Genomic DNA, 17,620 nt, shown 5'->3' on the forward strand with positions numbered 1-17,620 from the left:
CACTACATAGTTAGTCAAATTAAAGCTCTTATTAAAATCTTGCAAAAGATTAAATGGAGTTTGAAAGAAAGTTCACTAGTGAGAACCAACATCTTCTTAAATCGTGTATAGATAACTCTTTTCTAAGAAGAATATTTTTATTTGATGTAAATTATTGTATTTGCACAATGCAGTAGAATGACAAGATTTTAAGGGCTAAATAATGGTCAAAGACCAAATTATATTTTTTTCCCTTTATTATAGGGCTGTCAAGCTATTGGTGCAATATGCCTGGCATGCCACGCTACATATATACTTCCTCTTATCTTTGATCACAGATGACATATGTTGAGTAATGAAAAAATCAGAGAAAAATACACAAACAGTAGATCACATTTATATTTTAAAAAAAAAGTGTGTTTGCTGAAATAACTTCATGAGATCCTTCTCCAGGATCCAAAAAGGGCAGGGTGTTATTTCAGCATGGGCAAAGCGAACAAATACGGATGTCTGCAAGCCAAACACAGTGTGGTAGGATCAGGCCAGAGGCTGCTGCAGAGTGGGAGAAAGGCAGCCCAAAATGTGTGAAAGACCTGCTAAGTAGAAGCAGAGGGCAGCAGGACAATTAGAAGAAGCAGCTTGTAGGGAGCTGGTTCAGGCAGACTGGGGTGAGCTGACTCCACTGCTGGCTTGCTGGAGGACTTTAAAAGCCACCACAATTGAAAGGGGTATGTGTGTGTGTGTGGGGGGGGGGAAGTGAGAGGACAGAAGGAGAGGTAGAGGAGAGCCAGAGATAGGGTTGCCAGATGGTTTCAGAAAAAATACTGAACAAAACAAAACAAAACAAAACAAAAAAAGGATCCTGAGAGTTAAGCAAAAAACCAACAAACAAAACCAAAAACAGCATGGCCCCTTTAAGAAAGGCATGGTGAGGCTTTCTGGCCCCAACAGGCAGCCAGCAGCCACCTCCCATCTTGCCTCCCTGCGCCGGGCTGGACAGCTCTCCTGCGGTACCTGGTAAGCACTAGAGTTGCCAGGCTGCCTCTGTATTGAGCCGGACAGTCTGGGATTTTCGCCTCCTGGCCAGGAAAAAGAAAAAAAATCAGAAAGTACCAGAAATTTTAGGTGTCTGGTATTTTCTGAATTTTTTTTTTACCGGACAAGAGGCAAAAATACCAAACTGTCCAGTTCAATATCGGACATCTGACAACCCTAGCCAGAGAACCAGAATTTGTCAGTAAATGAGAACAGCTCTAGGACAGAAATAGCAGGGGAGGGAGTCCCAGGAGAAGTGGCTGGGCTCCCTACTGCAGAAACCAGCTGCAAGCTCCAATTCCTGAAGAAGAGGGCGAGAGGCCTGCCTGAGCAGTGGCCTGGGTAAGAGGCAGCCTTGCCACAACAGCTACAGACAGCAAGGTGATTACATTAATTACTTCTTTTAAAACAAGTCCAATTAAAGTGTCTCTTTAGCAGTCTCTCTTTCCAAATTGCCTTGTGTATGTGTAAACAACAACTCACCATGGATCAAAGGTAGTTTGCCTTTTTGAGTGGTTTGTCACGGTGCTGCTGTCTGCTGGTAATGCACTGACTCTATTTGACACACTGTTTTCAAGGAACGTACCCTCTGGACGTGGAGATGGAACTGCAAGAAATACAAATAATCAGACCCCATCAGAATGGCTCCAATGACCTTAAAACAGGTCTCTAGATGGCTACTGGAGACCTATATATATAAATGTGCTTTATTTTATCCTTTAGTGAATTTTTAAAAATGGACAAGAGAACATGTGCATGGTGCAGACTTGGAAAGATACACAAAGATAGTTCATTCAATATGTCTTTATGTGCTTTATATTGCTAAATATGATCAGATGGATGATTAGATTGATATATAAACCCTGATAACACCTTTTATTCATTGAATTTATTTCCCGCACCCCCCCCATACCTATGTAATCAAATTGTCTTGTGTTCTGTACAATATTGAACTACGTATGCTTTGTCAATCAGCAAAAGTTAGTATTTGCCAGAATGCACCATTGTAAAAGAGATAAACCAGAAAGACTTTATGCTTGGCATATTTTTTCCCAGCCACTTTTTCCACATGTTCTTGCATAGCTCAGAATATCCTTCTTTGTGATATGATTCCACTGTATGTTAAAACTTTGGTTACTTCAGCAGATTGCTAAATTACCTCTGTAAAAGCTGCCAACTCTTCTTGGAACAGGGTCATTATACAGAAGTCTATTTTCTTTACTAGATGCTCCATCCTCTGGATGCGGATCATGATACGTTCCACCCTAAGCCAAAGAACACAAACACCTGTTAAAAACAAAGGATGACACTTGTACCGTTCTTCCAGCCAGTGTTCCTTCTGTTTTATGAAACGTTGCTATAATGAAGCCCTACACTGAACAACAGTAACTATTGGATTTTGTTTACAGAAAGACAAAAGATAGCATCAAAAAAACATTTGCCCCCAAGGTGTAATATTATGGATTTGAAAGTGACTCAGACCTCAGACTTCTGATGTGAATGAAATGAAGTTGTAACATCTCTGGAAGAATCTTTAACTGCAGGTCTTGTTAGATTCATCTCTGGTGGGATCTGATCACTCTGCTGATAGCAAATTTAAAAAAGCAAATAGGAAAAGCATGTGATTTATGATGTGTGCAATATTATTTCATTAAGACTTATGTATATTATGGTAGTGCCTAGAGGCTCCATTGTGCTAGGCACTATACATAAAAATAGTAAGCATCAGTCCCTGCCTCAAAGAACTTATAATCGAAATAAACATAATAAAGATTGGAAGAACGAAAGCATTGTTATTCCTTTTCTATGGACAGAGAAGTGAGATAAGGAGATCCTGATTCAGGAAAGCATTTTAAGCATGTGCTTAAGCCCAGGTCTATTTAGAAAAATCCTTATGCATGTACTCTGATTTCATTGGGACTTAATCAAGAGCTTGAAGAGCTTTCTAGAATGGAGCAAGAGATTTTAAGTGACTTGCCCATGATCACACAAGAAATCCTTGATGGAGTCAGGAACTGAATTTGGTTTTGTCAAGTCTAGTCCAGTGCTGTAATTAACCACAAAAGCACCAAAAGGCATTTCTGACTAGAGATGGGTTAGTTTCTTATGGTAAGCGTTCAATCTGCATACATCTGCATACAGATAGGGTCACCTCATCTCAAAAATGAGATACTGGCATTGAAAAAGGTTCAGAAAATGGCAACAAAAATGATTTGGGGTTTGGAATGGGTCCCATATGAAGAGAGATTAAACATACTGGGACTTTTCAGCTTAGAAAAGAGGAGACTACGGGAGGCTACGATAGAGGTCTATAAAATCAAGACTGGTGGGGAAAAAGTGAATAAGGAAAAGTTATTTACTTGTTCCCATACCCTAAGAACTAGGGAGTCACCAAATTAAATTAGTAGGTAGAAGGTTTAACACAAACAAAAGGAAGTTTTTCTTCACACAGCACGTGGTCAGCCTGTGGAACTCCTTGCCAGAGGAAGTTGTGAAGACGAGGACTTTTTACAAAGTTCAAGGAAGAACGAGATAAATTCACGGTGGTTAGGTCCATCAATGGCTATTAGTAAGGATTGGCAGGAATGGTGTCACTAGCCTCTGTCAGAGGCTGAGAATGGGTGACGGGAGAGGGATTGCTTGGTGATTCCTGTTCTGTTCATTCCCTCTGGGGCATCTGGCATTGTCCACATCAGAAGACAGGACACTCAGCTATATGGACGTTTGGTCTGACCCATTATGGCCATTCTTATGTTCTTAATTCATTGATCATTGTGGATTGTAGACGGCAAATAAAACATCACTGCATTCTGTTTAGAATAAGCATTGTGAAGAATCCTAGACACTAGGTTAAATTGTCCAAAGCAGGTGAAAAGTATCAAAAGTTTAGATTTGCACAAACTAGATGTGTTTAAACAAGAAGAAATGCTTAGGGAATTTCAAGGTTTTGATGTGATTACAAATGTGGAGAGGAAAACAGGCAATCGCCAAATAGGTGTTCTGGTTGATTAATTTTTGATAGAGCAAAGCTGCCATGCCACCCCATTCTGTACATTGCTTTTCTTGCAGCTATGTGGTAACTTGTTAAGAGGAAGGAGCGAGCAGATGACAACTGGTGGTGCTACATGTTAATCAGCCTTACAATAATGGCTGTCAGTCACCAGGGCAGATTAACTCACAGGCACTAGAGGCTATCACGTAAGACCCCCAGTTAAGGAGTTACGTGATTACACCAGAATTTTAGTTTTCTTGTTTTTTAAAGTCTCTGATTGTTATGGTTGTGAAGAAAATTTGAAAATGTGATTCAGGGATGTGAAGCATCCCTGAATCTTCAGAGAGCCTGAAATAATAGCTCCCAGAGAGATGAGCTGATGAATGGATCTCAATGAAGGCATTAACTGTAAGACCTGCTGCTGTGGTGAGAGTAAGAATGGGAGGATTTGCCAAGATAACTTCAGTAGAAAACTGTGTGAGAATCAGGGGAGAAGAGTCTACAGGGCTCTGCTCATCCACCCAAATGCGCCCAGCAACCAAGCTGGGAGGATCCTGTTGCCACCTCTGTCTCTTTACAGAAGAAGGGCCTTCTGCTGCCATTCCTGGTGACATTAGGGGAGGGGCAGGAGGTGAGGAGAAAAAAAGCTCTATGCTGCTGTGCCTGATTCTCCAAGCACAGGACAGAGTCAGTCTTGGGGTGGAGCCAAAGAGACAGAGATTAACCCTGTGTAATGATGGGCCCTTGGCTCCTTATTGCCATAATAGGACCTTTTAGCCACATGCTTGGATCCAGAAATTTACTATCAATTATGTCTTAATTTGGAAACATGTTCTAGAGACCCTATGATGGGAGTTAACTGGTGACACACCCACCACTGGTGGGTCAGAGAGATCTTTAGCAATATTTAGGATGTGAATTTCAGGTTCCTGCTATTGATTCCCTCCTATATTATTAATTTCCTTCCCCACCTCATTTTTCTCTTGCCTATTTCCTTCTATGGTGCAATGAATCTAATAAAAATCTGGTTTAGCCAATCCAGATAAGTATACACTGCAACTCTGATATAACAGAAAGGCAAGCTAAAACATTCCTTGAACTACAGCCTGATTCTGCTAAAAGTTTATAAGGTGCTAACATGCCTGATAAGGCTGCTTCTTGTTTGATGTATCTGCAATTTTTCCAGCAATTAAATTTCAAGTGAGACACACAGATAATGTTATTTATTTTTCCTATTCTTTTGCTCTTTCGTGTTCATCTTTTAAAACAAATAAAACATATTGAACAAATGCTCCCAGTGAAGTGGACTTAAACAACCATCCAAAAGCTGCTGGGCAAAATCTGGCCTGTAGGCTGGATCCAGCTTGCCAAGCTGCCAAATCCAGCCTGTGAAGGCAGCAGGGAGCTGAGGCAGGCTTCCTGCCTGCCTCACCCTCTACTCGCTGCTCAGAAACGTGGCTGTGGGGCCCTGTTTATTTTTGAACAGCTGCGAGCCCTGTGGAGATACTTTGTGCGCTGGTTCTGGCCCTAGAACAGGCAGTGTGAGAAATACCTCTCCTGCCTCACCTCTGGCTCGCAGCTATTCACAAAGTAAAAAGTTCACAAATTTACTAAGTTCTTGACACTCACTAATCTTGTTCCTTATGACTACATTTTCTGGCCATAATAGTTTACAAATTCACTTTAATTTTCCCTAGCTATTGTATAACTCAGTACAGTGGGCGGGGCAAGAGAGAGCATAAAAAGGTATTTAACTCTTACTTTGGATCAATATCTTCAGACCTAGGCTTCTAAATCCATATTTAAGTATGTATCTGAAAATGTCCAGATTTTCAAAGGGTAATAGGCACCATTAAATACTGTCAGTACACAGAGATTTATGAGCGTGCGCAACCACTTTTATATCTTTACTTTTCTTAAATATGGATTTAGAAGCCTTACTTAAAATATTCAAGTTGGAAAATGTTAGTCTTAAGAGATAAAAACATACAAAATGAATTAGAAACTGCCAAGTCAGACAGATATTCCTAACCAAGCCAAAATGAATCACTGCAAGAGAGATGGAAGGTACATCATTTTTCCTAACTAAAATACACATTTATCAACTAGTTCTCAAAAGATAAAAATGATTTGATAATTACATTCAATGTCTCCACACAATTGAATTAACATTCACTACATTAAGACTTATTGTAAATGGTACTGTTAAATCACAGAATAAAAATAAGCTAGCATCAGGAAATATCCTGTCACTAGGGTTGCCAACTCTGACTGAAGCTATTCCAGGAGATTTTTTTCCACCCAACATGATGTAATATCATTTTTTTAAAGTATTGCCCCAGATTACTTTCAATAGTTGCTGGCAGATCAGTGCTGATTCTGGGAGACTCCAAGCCAATCTTGGAGGGTGGGCAAACCTTATCTGTGACTGAATGGTAGAAACCATTGTTGTTTCAGTAACCATTACACTGACTGCATTATTATGAGTACAACTAGCTTAAATGACATGCAAGATGGAAATTGAGCACACATGGAGAAAGAAAAACTAATTTTGCAAAGCATCTACAACAGTACTATTTAAAATGTTAATTTTCCTTTAAGACAGCTCAATTACAATTATTTAGTATATTCACATATTTTAAACTCAGAAGGGAATACCATGATCATCTGGTTTGATATTATGCATAACACAAGCCAAAGAACATCACCTAATAATTAAAAGAATTTATGGATCAAACCCACAATCCCAGCAAATCTTTTAGAAAAATATCCAGTCTTGATTAAAAGACTTCAAATATGGAGAATTCCCCATATCCTTAAGTTATTTTGTTCCAAAGATTAGTTACTTCACTATTTCAAAAAGTCTGCACCTCTATTGTAGTCTGAATTTGTCTAGCTTCACCTCCTCACAACTGGATCTCTTTAGGTCTTTTTGCTATTAGCCTGGAGAGCTCTTTTTCATGTAGGTACCTGCAGACTATGATCAAGTTAACTCTTAACTTGGTCTTGGATAAGCTAAACAGATCGAGCTTGTTGAGTGTCTCATCGGAAAGTGTATTTTCTAGACCTTGGATTTTTCTTGTAGCTCTTTTTGGAACCCTTTTAAATTTGTCAACAAATTACACACCCTTTTTAAATGTCCTTAGAATTCACCATTCTGCTTATATTTGCAGGTACTTATGTGAAATGCTCATTGTTTGTAAGTACTTCTCTTTGCACCATATTACTGTTGAACTTTGCTAAAACCTCCCAGAACAGTTTCAAGGATTTTTTTTGTTTTGTTTTAAAATTTTGGGACACATTTTGTACCAACTTATAATTATATGTATAATTTCACTTAATTCAATAGGCCTGAATAAAGAACCAAGCAAGCACACAATTTGGCCCATTCTTTGGAGAAGATCTATAATATACAAATTGAGGTTAGCCTACAGTCTTCATAGAGAAATACCATATCTGTGTCGTGCATAAACAAAACAACCTGAGTTCACATCAACTAGAAAGGGGCAGTGTAAAAGCAGAGTGAGAAGAGATGGTTCTGCATAGACTATGTAATTTGGATCAAGCTCAACAACAGGTGCGTTTGAGACACATATAAGGAGTCTCCATTGAAGAGTTGGCCTTTATTAACAATTCCTACACTACAGTCTCTATATACCCCCATTATTTATGACATTAGGCATATATCTGCCCTGCAATTGGGAAGTGTGAAAGCCTGCACAGGCCACTCAAGTATGCATGCAGGAGGACTAGCTCATAGAGCTATCTGTGTTGCTGCGGCTTCACTGCCACTGTTACTTGAATTAGCTTAGATCAGAGCTAGCATAGGTATTCACTGGCTGTGACGACATCTTCCAACTGCAGTGAAGACATATCCTCAGTGTAGACTGCAGTGAAGACATATCCTCAGCTGTCATAACTGTTAGTAAATACTGATTTGTAACAGTGATCACTGTATCAACAAACTCATGCTGCAGGTTAAGTGACAGAAAATCCCAATTCATAAATGTTTAGCATTTATAGCAGTAAGGTGTGCTACAAAATCCAAATATAGAAAGTTAATTAAGAAATATAATCTAGTAAAAATAATCTATTAAAATCATATAAACTAACAAACACTGGTTCCATGACACTTATCAGATCACATTATTTTACACAATTTGACTGTTCTCACATTTTTAGTATTTTGCTACAAAGGATTGATTGTGTTTCATTGTGGCCCAAATTTTTAAAAGTGCCCTCTTATTTTTAAAGGTGCATATTCAGTATCTCCAAAAATCCAATGTCCCTTCTTTTGAAGTTAAAAAAAAAGAAAAGCATACAAAACTAGAGTCTATGTTTGACCATCTGAGCCTACATGCATGCAAGAAACACACAGGAAAAAAAAAGAAACCTTTTTCAAAAAGTATCATTTCAAACTAACCCTATTAGCATCTTCTGTACAGTCTTCCCGTGAAGAGCCAACAGATCGTGTGAGTGACCTATGCTGCACCTGTGGAGATAACAGTTGCAGGCTGTTTGCTCTGGCTGCCATCCCTTGCCCTACGCTTAAGCCACCCTCTGAGCCCTTAGACCTCACTCTGTCTCGGCTCACATACATGGAATGTCTATGAGGGCGCTGCTGTGAGGAAAAGGGACTTGTGTAACCTAGACCATATGAAAATGATTCATGTGGGGCAGATAATGAATGTGAATGGCTTGTATCCATGTGATCTGGCAACTTCAACTCTTCCATGGTTTTGGAATGTCTTGTTGATGGTCTTCGGGAATCAAGGGTACCATCACTTCGGTTATTTCTCCCTGAAGGACTGAGTAAAGTTCTACTGTCACTGTGCCGGGGAGGTGTAGGACTGGTAGGAGAGTTCAAGTCCAAGCAGCTTGATGGAAAATACCTACTGCTATTTGGTTCTGCAATTTGAGCTCTGGCCTCAGAAAGATTCCCCACAGATTTTGAGTCTGTCAGAACCCCATGATTCTTTGACTTTGTCCGATAGGAAGGACTCTTTGAAGACTGGGGAATGGTATCAATATAACTGTGGCGACTATGTTTCTCACTTGGCTGCAGCGTGCCAGTTTTGCTTTGAGAAGTTTCCATAAATGAGTGCCGGTTCTGTTGAGATCTGGTGTTTGACTTCAGGTATTTTGTACCTGGACCATCAGACGCTTTTGGGTCCAAATTAAAATCAAATTCTGTTTTTGCCTTTGATTCCTTTGGACTGAGAAGATGTGGCATGTTGTTGTTGGCTAGATCCTTGTTGCCAGATCCAGCTGGGTTACTAGGTTTTTTTGTATGCATTGGACTGTGTGCAGATACAGGAAGGTTTCCATTTATAAAACTTTCATTTGCTGGAAGAACCTCTTCTCCTCTTTGCAGTCCAGCCCCTAGAGTCTGCATGTCCTTGCTATTTGATCTGTGATGTGACTGTACAACAGAGCTTTTGCTGGCTTGATTTCTACATTAAAAAGCATACGAAGAAGGATTAATATGGTAGCATACATATTAATATACTAATAATTCTCAACTTCAAATAAATACACTAATTTAAAAAAAGAATAGTCAATTCAAAATTGAGTGATAATTTAAGTCTGCTGATTTAAATACTGGAAATTAGGCACCAGGAATTCCTCAACAAATTAGCAAAAGTTGCTGATAAGGAATAACAATGTATTGTCCTGATAGGCAATATTTGCTTCTAGTTTGTACAATTTGTTAATGACAATACATTTTTAAACTTAACTTATTCATTCCAATAACAGCTTTGAAATCCTTTCAATATCTATATCACTAAAATATGTAAATGTAGGGGCAGGAGAGAAATATCACACATATGATTAGCTAAGTTCTGGTGAAACAGTTCTCAAACATCTCTTACGTGTCAGAGGTAACAGATATTGAAATGTGCAAGGTGAAGTATCACATTAGAATATGTCACATCTGTCAAGAATGGATAGATTGAAAAGGTGATAAGATTCTTTGCATAAAAATTGTAATTGGTAATATCTATCTTTTTATGCTTACCATTGCAATGGTAATACTTCTGTTATCTAGTTATGTATTTTGCATAGGGTTATAATAATAAACTCAGCAACTTTAAACTTTTTTTTAAATATAAGAAATAAGAGTCCTGAAAGCTTAAGTCAGGTTGACATGGGAAATGTTATCAGTGGACGCAAAGTTTTTTAAGGGGCTAGATCTACTCCTCCCACATCATGCCTCCCAAGGTGCACAACAGGAGCAGAGATCTTCTAGGAACCTAAAAGAATAACAGAGCTTGTCTCCTGCAGATCTCAGATGGCTTTACAAAAGAAGAACTATGCTGACCAAGATTTCAAAAGGAAAGACAACAGGTGCTTAATTTGAGTGAACCATATGAGGTGTGCAAGAGAAAAGGTCTGTGACCACAGATGGTCTAAGATCCATAGAGGATCAGTAACTGCTCTGCATATCTTTGGAGAGGAGCCATTATGGAGATGCCTGTCCTCTGAAACTCCTGGTACCACTCAGAGCAAAGGACCCTACTTTTGACTGTAGCTCCTTCATTCCCTTGTCCACCTGCCCCATCTGTCTAAAGGTCTGAAATATAAAATGGTATGCAATTAAAAAAAAATAGCCACACATAGGTTGCCAGAAAGGAAAGATGCAGCTTGAATGGTTAAAGTTTGACAAAGTTATAAGCAACTAGAAACAAAGACTTACAGCAGGGAGTGTTGGGCATGTTTAACAACAGGCAATGGTATCAGCCTCATATTTTTATTATAATTACAAAAAAATACCATACACAATTTTTATGTTGTATAATAGGGTCTTTAACTTACTTTAGGTTAACTGACTAAAAGTAAGTGTGGAAGAAATGTGTTTAGGAATGAGAGGCCATTTAGCATGGAAAAAGTGGCTTATTTCTAACGTTATGCTGACAAAATAGAAAACAATATGCATACCAACACGACAAAATAATCAGAAAACTTGAGTTCTTTTCGTGAAGATGATTTACTATTTAAACCTGAAATTTAAACGTAACAAATGAAGCTAATGAGTATCTGGTCACTGTATTTACCGGTTAGACAATGTATTGCTGTCATGGTAAGGTTTTCTCTTAGCTGATCGTGAAGGTGAACTTCCACAACGATCCAAGAGTCTCTGAGTTTGAAACGAAGGATGGTTCAAACATTGCTCTGTCAAGTATCTATCTGCTGGATCCAGCTTCAGCAAGTTCTTTGGAAAACAAAGTCTGGGTTTTAAACAAGCATTAGTATTTAAACCAGTCACAGCAAAAACTTGTAGCTCAATAACATTCTCATCTTAATAGTTTCTGTGCAATTATGACGCGCAACAGCTAACATGATTTAAAGTTATATTAATATAACATTTACAAGCAAATCAGCGCTCAGTGTACACTGTCTTAAACTCACAACACTTCTGAGCTGCACAGGTTTGTATAAAACTCGGTTCTTTGTTTCTAATTGCAAGGTAAAGCCACCAAAATGTGAGAATACAGAATGATTCTGCTTTCAGAAGCAATAAACATACACACAAAAATTATGTCTAATAAAAGAGGTCTGATGTATGAAGTTCATTCAAAGATCTTTGCTAGTCCTAAAAGTATGCATTAAAACTTAATATAGATTCAAAGAAATGTAGGGAGTTTTACCATTGATTTTGTAGGGTGTAGTGTAAGATTTCACTAACATTTTTTAGGAATTTATCTATAGTGGTCGGAAGGAAATTCCTGTTTTAATTTTGTGAGATTTGTTCTATTACTGAAGACAGACTCTTTTTGATGTTTAGAAAATCTAACAGAGTGGTTAATTTGCAACATGTTATGACATTTGTATTAGTACAAGTACTGTAAGAAATACACTAAGGCTACGTCTACACTGGCATCCCTTCCGGAAAAGGGATGCTAATGTAGACTTTGGAATAGGCAAATCCGCGGGGGATTTAAATATCCCCCGCGGCAATTGCATTAACATGGCTGCCGCTTTTTTCCGACTTGGGGAAAAGCCGGAGAAAGGCGCCAGTCTAGATGTTATTCTCCGGAAAACAAAGCCTTTTCCGGAGGATTTCAAGTAGGAATAAGAAATCCTCCGGAAAAGGCTTTATTTTCCAGAGAATAACGTCTAGACTGGCGCTTTTCTTCGGCTTTTCCCCAAGCCGGAAAAAAGCGGCAGCCATGTTAATGCAAATGCCGCGGGGGATATTTAAATCCCCCGCGGATTTGCCTATTCCAAAGTCTACATTAGCATCCCTTTTCCGGAAAGGGGTGCCAATGTAGACACAGCCTAACAGTTGCAGTAAGATAATATGGTAAGCAAACAATACTCATGTGTGAATTAAAATAGGACTTTTTGTTTACTTTGAACATGCATAATATATCTATAGTCTCCCTTCTCTTCCAACTGTTATTGGTAATTTAAACAAAAATACATCTTCAAAAAGTTTTAAGATATCCTAAGGCTATCTGTGTTTCATACTTAGAATAAATACATACCATAGTGAATCAAGATAGCAAACAGATAACTTTACACACTGAGTATTTCCATTACATACAGTGAGTAGTTTCATGGTAATTAAAGCTAAACATGTGCATAAGTCTTCGCACAATCAGGTCCACATTTAGTAATTACTGACTCATTTCAACACACTATCATCAGTGAGGATAAATGTATTATATTCATTATTCTTCTTGCTGTATCCCCTACCTGTTCCTAAACAAATAAACACAATAGAACATAATAAAACCTATATTAAAAGTAAGTTATTCACTTTGATTGGTTAACCACTTAAAACTTAGGAATCAAATGTCTGTGCAATCTTATTTCAGCCCCTTTGGGTGTGCGTATAACACCCTGTTAATTACAAAGCCACATGCTTCCCTTTCCCCTCCCCCTTACACACTTGCTTCACTCGGTGCACTGGATAGATGGTGCTCAGGAAATAAAGCTTCTTTTTTATCCTCAGAGTACAATGTGTGTATATACAACTTACCTATACTCACACAATACAATGGATTGAATTATTTTTTCTGGTCTTTTCTATGCTGCTTATCGATACAGTATTTGATTGTCTTACAAATACTAATGCATTTTCTTTACAAGTTCCCTGTGAGAGGAGACTATTATTCTTCCCATTTTACAGATGGGGAAAGTAATTCAAAGAGCCTGAGGGCACGTAGCAAATCACTGGTGCAGCCAGGTTTATAACTGATGGTCACTGGAGTCCCACCCCTCTGGGTAATCCTTCAGTTACAGCCCATTACTCCAGAGGAGCTGAAAACCCATAGCTCCAACTGACTTTAATTATGGTTGAGAAAGCTCAGCAGTTCTTTTTGACAAGCAGGTTCTAGATGTCTAGGCCTGGAGAAACTGAGGAACATACTAACAGGGCCACATGTCAACATTCTCTTTTAAGTAACTTGCCTAGCATCATTTAGGAAGGTCGGCCATAGAGGTATGGATTAGAAGAGAATTCTCCTGTATAGTATTCACCTGCTGTAACCACAAGACCATCATTTCTCCTCTTGCAGTCCAGAATCTCGTTCTTTACCCAGACAACAATCTTATTCCCTGAACCACCCTGCGTACCACCCATTCCGTGAACTGAAAGAGGCAAAGGTTCTGTGGAAAATATAATATGAGGGCATGTAATTAAAAACCATAAGTCCCATGAATACATGAAGATAGAATTAAGGTTGTACAGACAACCTTAATTTTGGCATTTCTTAATTTTCAAGTAATTGAGTTTGCAACCCAAATGACTTGAAAACCTAGGAAAGAAAATACAAAAAAAACTAGTTACAAGTAAGAGGAAGGGTAAAGACAAACTATTACCAATATCACTCTTCCAATGACATCAGTTTTTCAATCCTGTGCCTTCACCAGGATTGAACTTCTGATAATCACATTAGCTAACAATAAAGAAAAGACTGTTAACCTCTTTGGAGCAGCCAGGAAAGGGTGATGCACAAGATACCGAGACAATGAAGTATACGTAAGTAGTCCAAATTAAATAGTTCTCCACAGAAAAGGATAAAGCCATGAATAGCTATTTTTAAAAAGCATTATTGCTCAATGGATAAGATTTGGGACCACTATATCAAATATGAGCTTAGACCTCATGCTCTATCATGGCTCCCAAGATGAATTATTAGTATTTGTCTCTGTGCCAGGAATTTCCATTTCACTCCCATCAAGTGGCAGGTAGAGAAGGGAAAGGTCTTCTCTCTCAGGCAGTGCTCTGGGAGTTACAATGCTGAGACAGAAAGGTGGCTGACAGGAGCAAAACTGGCTTGTTCTCCATTCTCTACCAATAAAGCTGCTCCAAAACCAGTCAGGCTGAGTTTCTGCTCCTAAGTATTGACCATGCAGTGTATATTGCTGCAGTGATGATGGGGACCTAGGCTCAGAATGTTCACTGGTTTTGGTATGTTGTCAAAATCAAGCAGCAACAGTGTAATACAGATCAGGAAAATAAACATTTTCAGCAGATTATAACTCAGACAAATCTGAACAGAACGTCATGGCTCTAGCAAAAGGTTTTTTTTCTGACCTCAGGAAAATATTGAAGATCTGCTGCAAATAATGGACATTGTTTAAGTTTATCAAAGATTCTTTTTTTTAAAAGTGAATGTGTTAGGAAAATATATTTAGTGGTTGCTGCAAACCACCCCTATATAATATATACAAACAAATACTGCAATTTTTCCTACCTTCATAAGGTCAAGCAAAACACCACTTAAAATTCCTAAGTATCTTCTTTCCAAAGATTGAGGATGGTTGACTGCTGGGAACTGTAAAAATAATACAGCATAAATGTATTACGTCTATAAATAACCAAAATATTTACATGGACAAAAATAATCTCTCTCTCTCTTATATATATATATATATATATATATATATATATATATATATATATATATTTTAGAGTCTGTCTGTGAGTCCATTTGTACAAGAACTCCTAAACAGCAAGAGCTAGGGCCAACAAATTTGCTATGCAGCTTCCTCTTCTCCTAACTTAAAGCAAATTCAGGGCCTGGTTGTGGCAAGACAACTGAAAGGCTAGGAAAAGGATTATGTTCAGTATCTCAATACAACTGTATGGCTACGTCTACACTGGCCCCTTTTCCGAAAGGGGCATGTTAATTTCAGAGATCGTAATAGGGAAATCCACGGGGGATTTAAACATCCCCCGCGGCATTTAAATAAAAATGTCCGCCGCTTTTTTCCGGCTTTTAGAAAAGCCGGAAAAGAGCGTCTACACTGGCCCCGATCCTCCGGAAAAAGCGCCCTTTTCCGGAGGATCTTATTCCTACTTTCATGAAAGTTACAATATTATGGACAAGATCTTTTCCTGGTTCTAGGATGATGAAAAGAAGCATATATGCAATAAGCTATGCTTCTTGGATTTTCAAAACGCACACAACTAAGTTACTAAAACTTAATTCCTGGAAATTCTCAGGAGTGCAAGACTCAGGGTTACTTTTTGCAGGTTCAATCTCATTTCCAGAAATGTGAAAATTATGCCTGATAAATAAGTGTGTGTAAGCACACGTCCACACACTCCTATCCACACAACCCCATGGTTAAATTTTGATCGTATCAAAAATCTTTGAAAGTTATTTTCTTGGTGTGACAGTATCCAAGAGTATGAAAGTGAGTCTACTAACTAGGTATGGAGTTTCATTACTGGGAGGATAGGAGTTTCCAGGAATAATTAACTTAACTTGAAATATTCCCAATACTAAAAATAAAAACCAATATGTAACCAACGCACACATGATTTCTTGTCTTCCCTGATTATTGATGACAAAAGCTGGAGTAGAAACAAGTTGCTTGGGTGAGCTGGGAAAGATATGAAGAAAAGGGAAAAGGCAGTGATCAAGTAGCTAAAACTAGCTCAGCTCCAGTGAACTAAGCTGATGCTATGAAAGGTGGGATGTTTATGCTTGTTGTAGCCCCACCTAAACATGATCTAAATCATTGAACTTCTGCATTTCAGCATTTACATGTTAATTACCAACAATACAAGCCACTGTGTCGTTTGATACTTAGATAAAAATAATTTCAACTCAGAGATAAAAAATATTCAGTATATGTAGAGATTAAAGAAGGACCTTCTTAAGAACTCTTTGGCTAAAAATGAGTAAAAAAAACAGTAAAAAGAATTAAAAACATTTCTCCACACATATCTCTCTTTGAAGTGCTCTTACATTTCTGAAGGAGAACTCAAAAAGCCATAAATGATAACCTCTAATTTTGATTGAGCTAAGCAATCCGTTAAAATCAATAACTGCAAGGTCAGAAATGTTTAAGATGTGATATTTAAAGGTCTGTAAGACTGGACTTTTACACTGAGAAGACAGCAATGAAGCTGGCTCATATATACCACAAAGACCTAGAAAAGTCTCCAAGAAAGGTTTTTCGGTTACAAAGACTAGGTAGTATCTCAGATAGCATAATCCAACCAACATATACAGTACCTCTACCTGCATCAATCTGATATGTAATTTGGGCTTGTCTAGACCATTAAGACTGGTCACTTTATTTATTTATTATTATTATTTCTCCTCATTGATCTTGCTTCATGTGTAACCACCCAAAAAGGCATATGGGATGGAAAATCGGCAATGATTGTGATGGAATTCCAGAGCCCATCAGACTAGCCCAAGACCAGTGAGCCCATGGAGGATATTGCACTGTCCAAGTCATGCACAGTGAGGGGACAACATGCTGGAGTATCTTTATAAAGAAACCAGTCTTGGTCCTCAGTTTCTTTGACCCTAGTAAGAGAGCTATAAAGTGATCTAAAAGACTTTGAAAGTGATTCTAATTCCTTCCTTTCGGGTTTCAAAACTAAAAACCATTGGCTACGTCTACATGGGCATGATCTTTCGCAAATACTCTTTAATGCAACAGTATTTGCGCAAGAGTGTCTATATTGGTCCGGGACTCATTGTAAGAACAATGCGCTTTTGCGCAAAAGAGCAAGAGCGTCTACATTGGCGGGATGCTTTTGCACAAAAGCAGAAGCCCAGAACCATTTTGAAGAGGGCAAAAGGGCACCAGCCCTTTCCAGGGGCGGGGGCTGGAGCTCCTTTGAGAGACATGCTTAAAGAGATCTCCCCGGACAGCCGTTTCTCTCCTGCTGCGTGCTTTAGGACCTCTTGCAGGGGCTGACAGCCGTAGCAGTTCTATTTGTGGTTGCCCTCTGCCCTATTGGACACCACAGCCTTCTGCCTTTGGTGCCTTTGGCTGATTTTTTGATCTCAGCTCGTTTGTTGTGCTATGGAGCCAGGGATGGCCTTGTGCCTGCTCTGGCCCCTTCCGGCCATTTTGGAGTGCCTGCAGCTGCTGCTCCAGGCTGCTTCAGGACCTCAAGGCACAGGTCGCTCTAGACTCCCTCACCAGGGAGTCCATGGCATCCCTGTGCCATCCCCACCCCACCGTGGAGAGATCCTTGTGGAGACTGGACACCAGTACCGACTGGTGGGACTGGCTGGTCCTGGGGAAATGGAACGACCAGCAATGGCTCCGGAACTTTCGCATGCAAAAGCGGAAGTTCCTGGACCTGCGTGCCTGGCTCGCCCCTGTGCTCCAGAGAAGCACCACCCGGTT

General features: G+C 39.0%; 1 protein-coding gene across 5 annotated transcripts in view; it reads right to left on the reverse strand.

The window, feature by feature from the left end:
* The window catches only part of CDKL5 (cyclin dependent kinase like 5), a 162,745-nt gene that overhangs the window by 17,039 nt on the left and 128,086 nt on the right, over window positions 1-17,620 (reverse strand). For 3 of the 5 annotated variants that reach the window (XM_075913860.2, XM_075913823.2, XM_075913837.2), the window contains 6 exons: window positions 14,713-14,793; window positions 11,062-11,219; window positions 8,430-9,459; window positions 2,497-2,598; window positions 2,174-2,279; window positions 1,498-1,621 (listed from right to left, as the gene is read on the reverse strand). In XM_075913860.2, coding sequence (XP_075769975.1) covers window positions 1,498-1,621; window positions 2,174-2,279; window positions 2,497-2,598; window positions 8,430-9,459; window positions 11,062-11,219; window positions 14,713-14,793 — 1,601 coding nt within the window. The remainder of the gene's footprint in view (window positions 1-1,497; window positions 1,622-2,173; window positions 2,280-2,496; window positions 2,599-8,429; window positions 9,460-11,061; window positions 11,220-14,712; window positions 14,794-17,620) is intronic. The other 2 variants (XM_075913845.2, XM_075913853.2) reach the window with 2 other exon arrangements.

The sequence above is a fragment of the Pelodiscus sinensis genome, chromosome 1, assembly GCF_052426305.1.
Source record: "Pelodiscus sinensis isolate ZL-2025 chromosome 1, ASM5242630v1, whole genome shotgun sequence".
Taxonomy (NCBI): Eukaryota; Metazoa; Chordata; order Testudines; family Trionychidae; genus Pelodiscus; species Pelodiscus sinensis.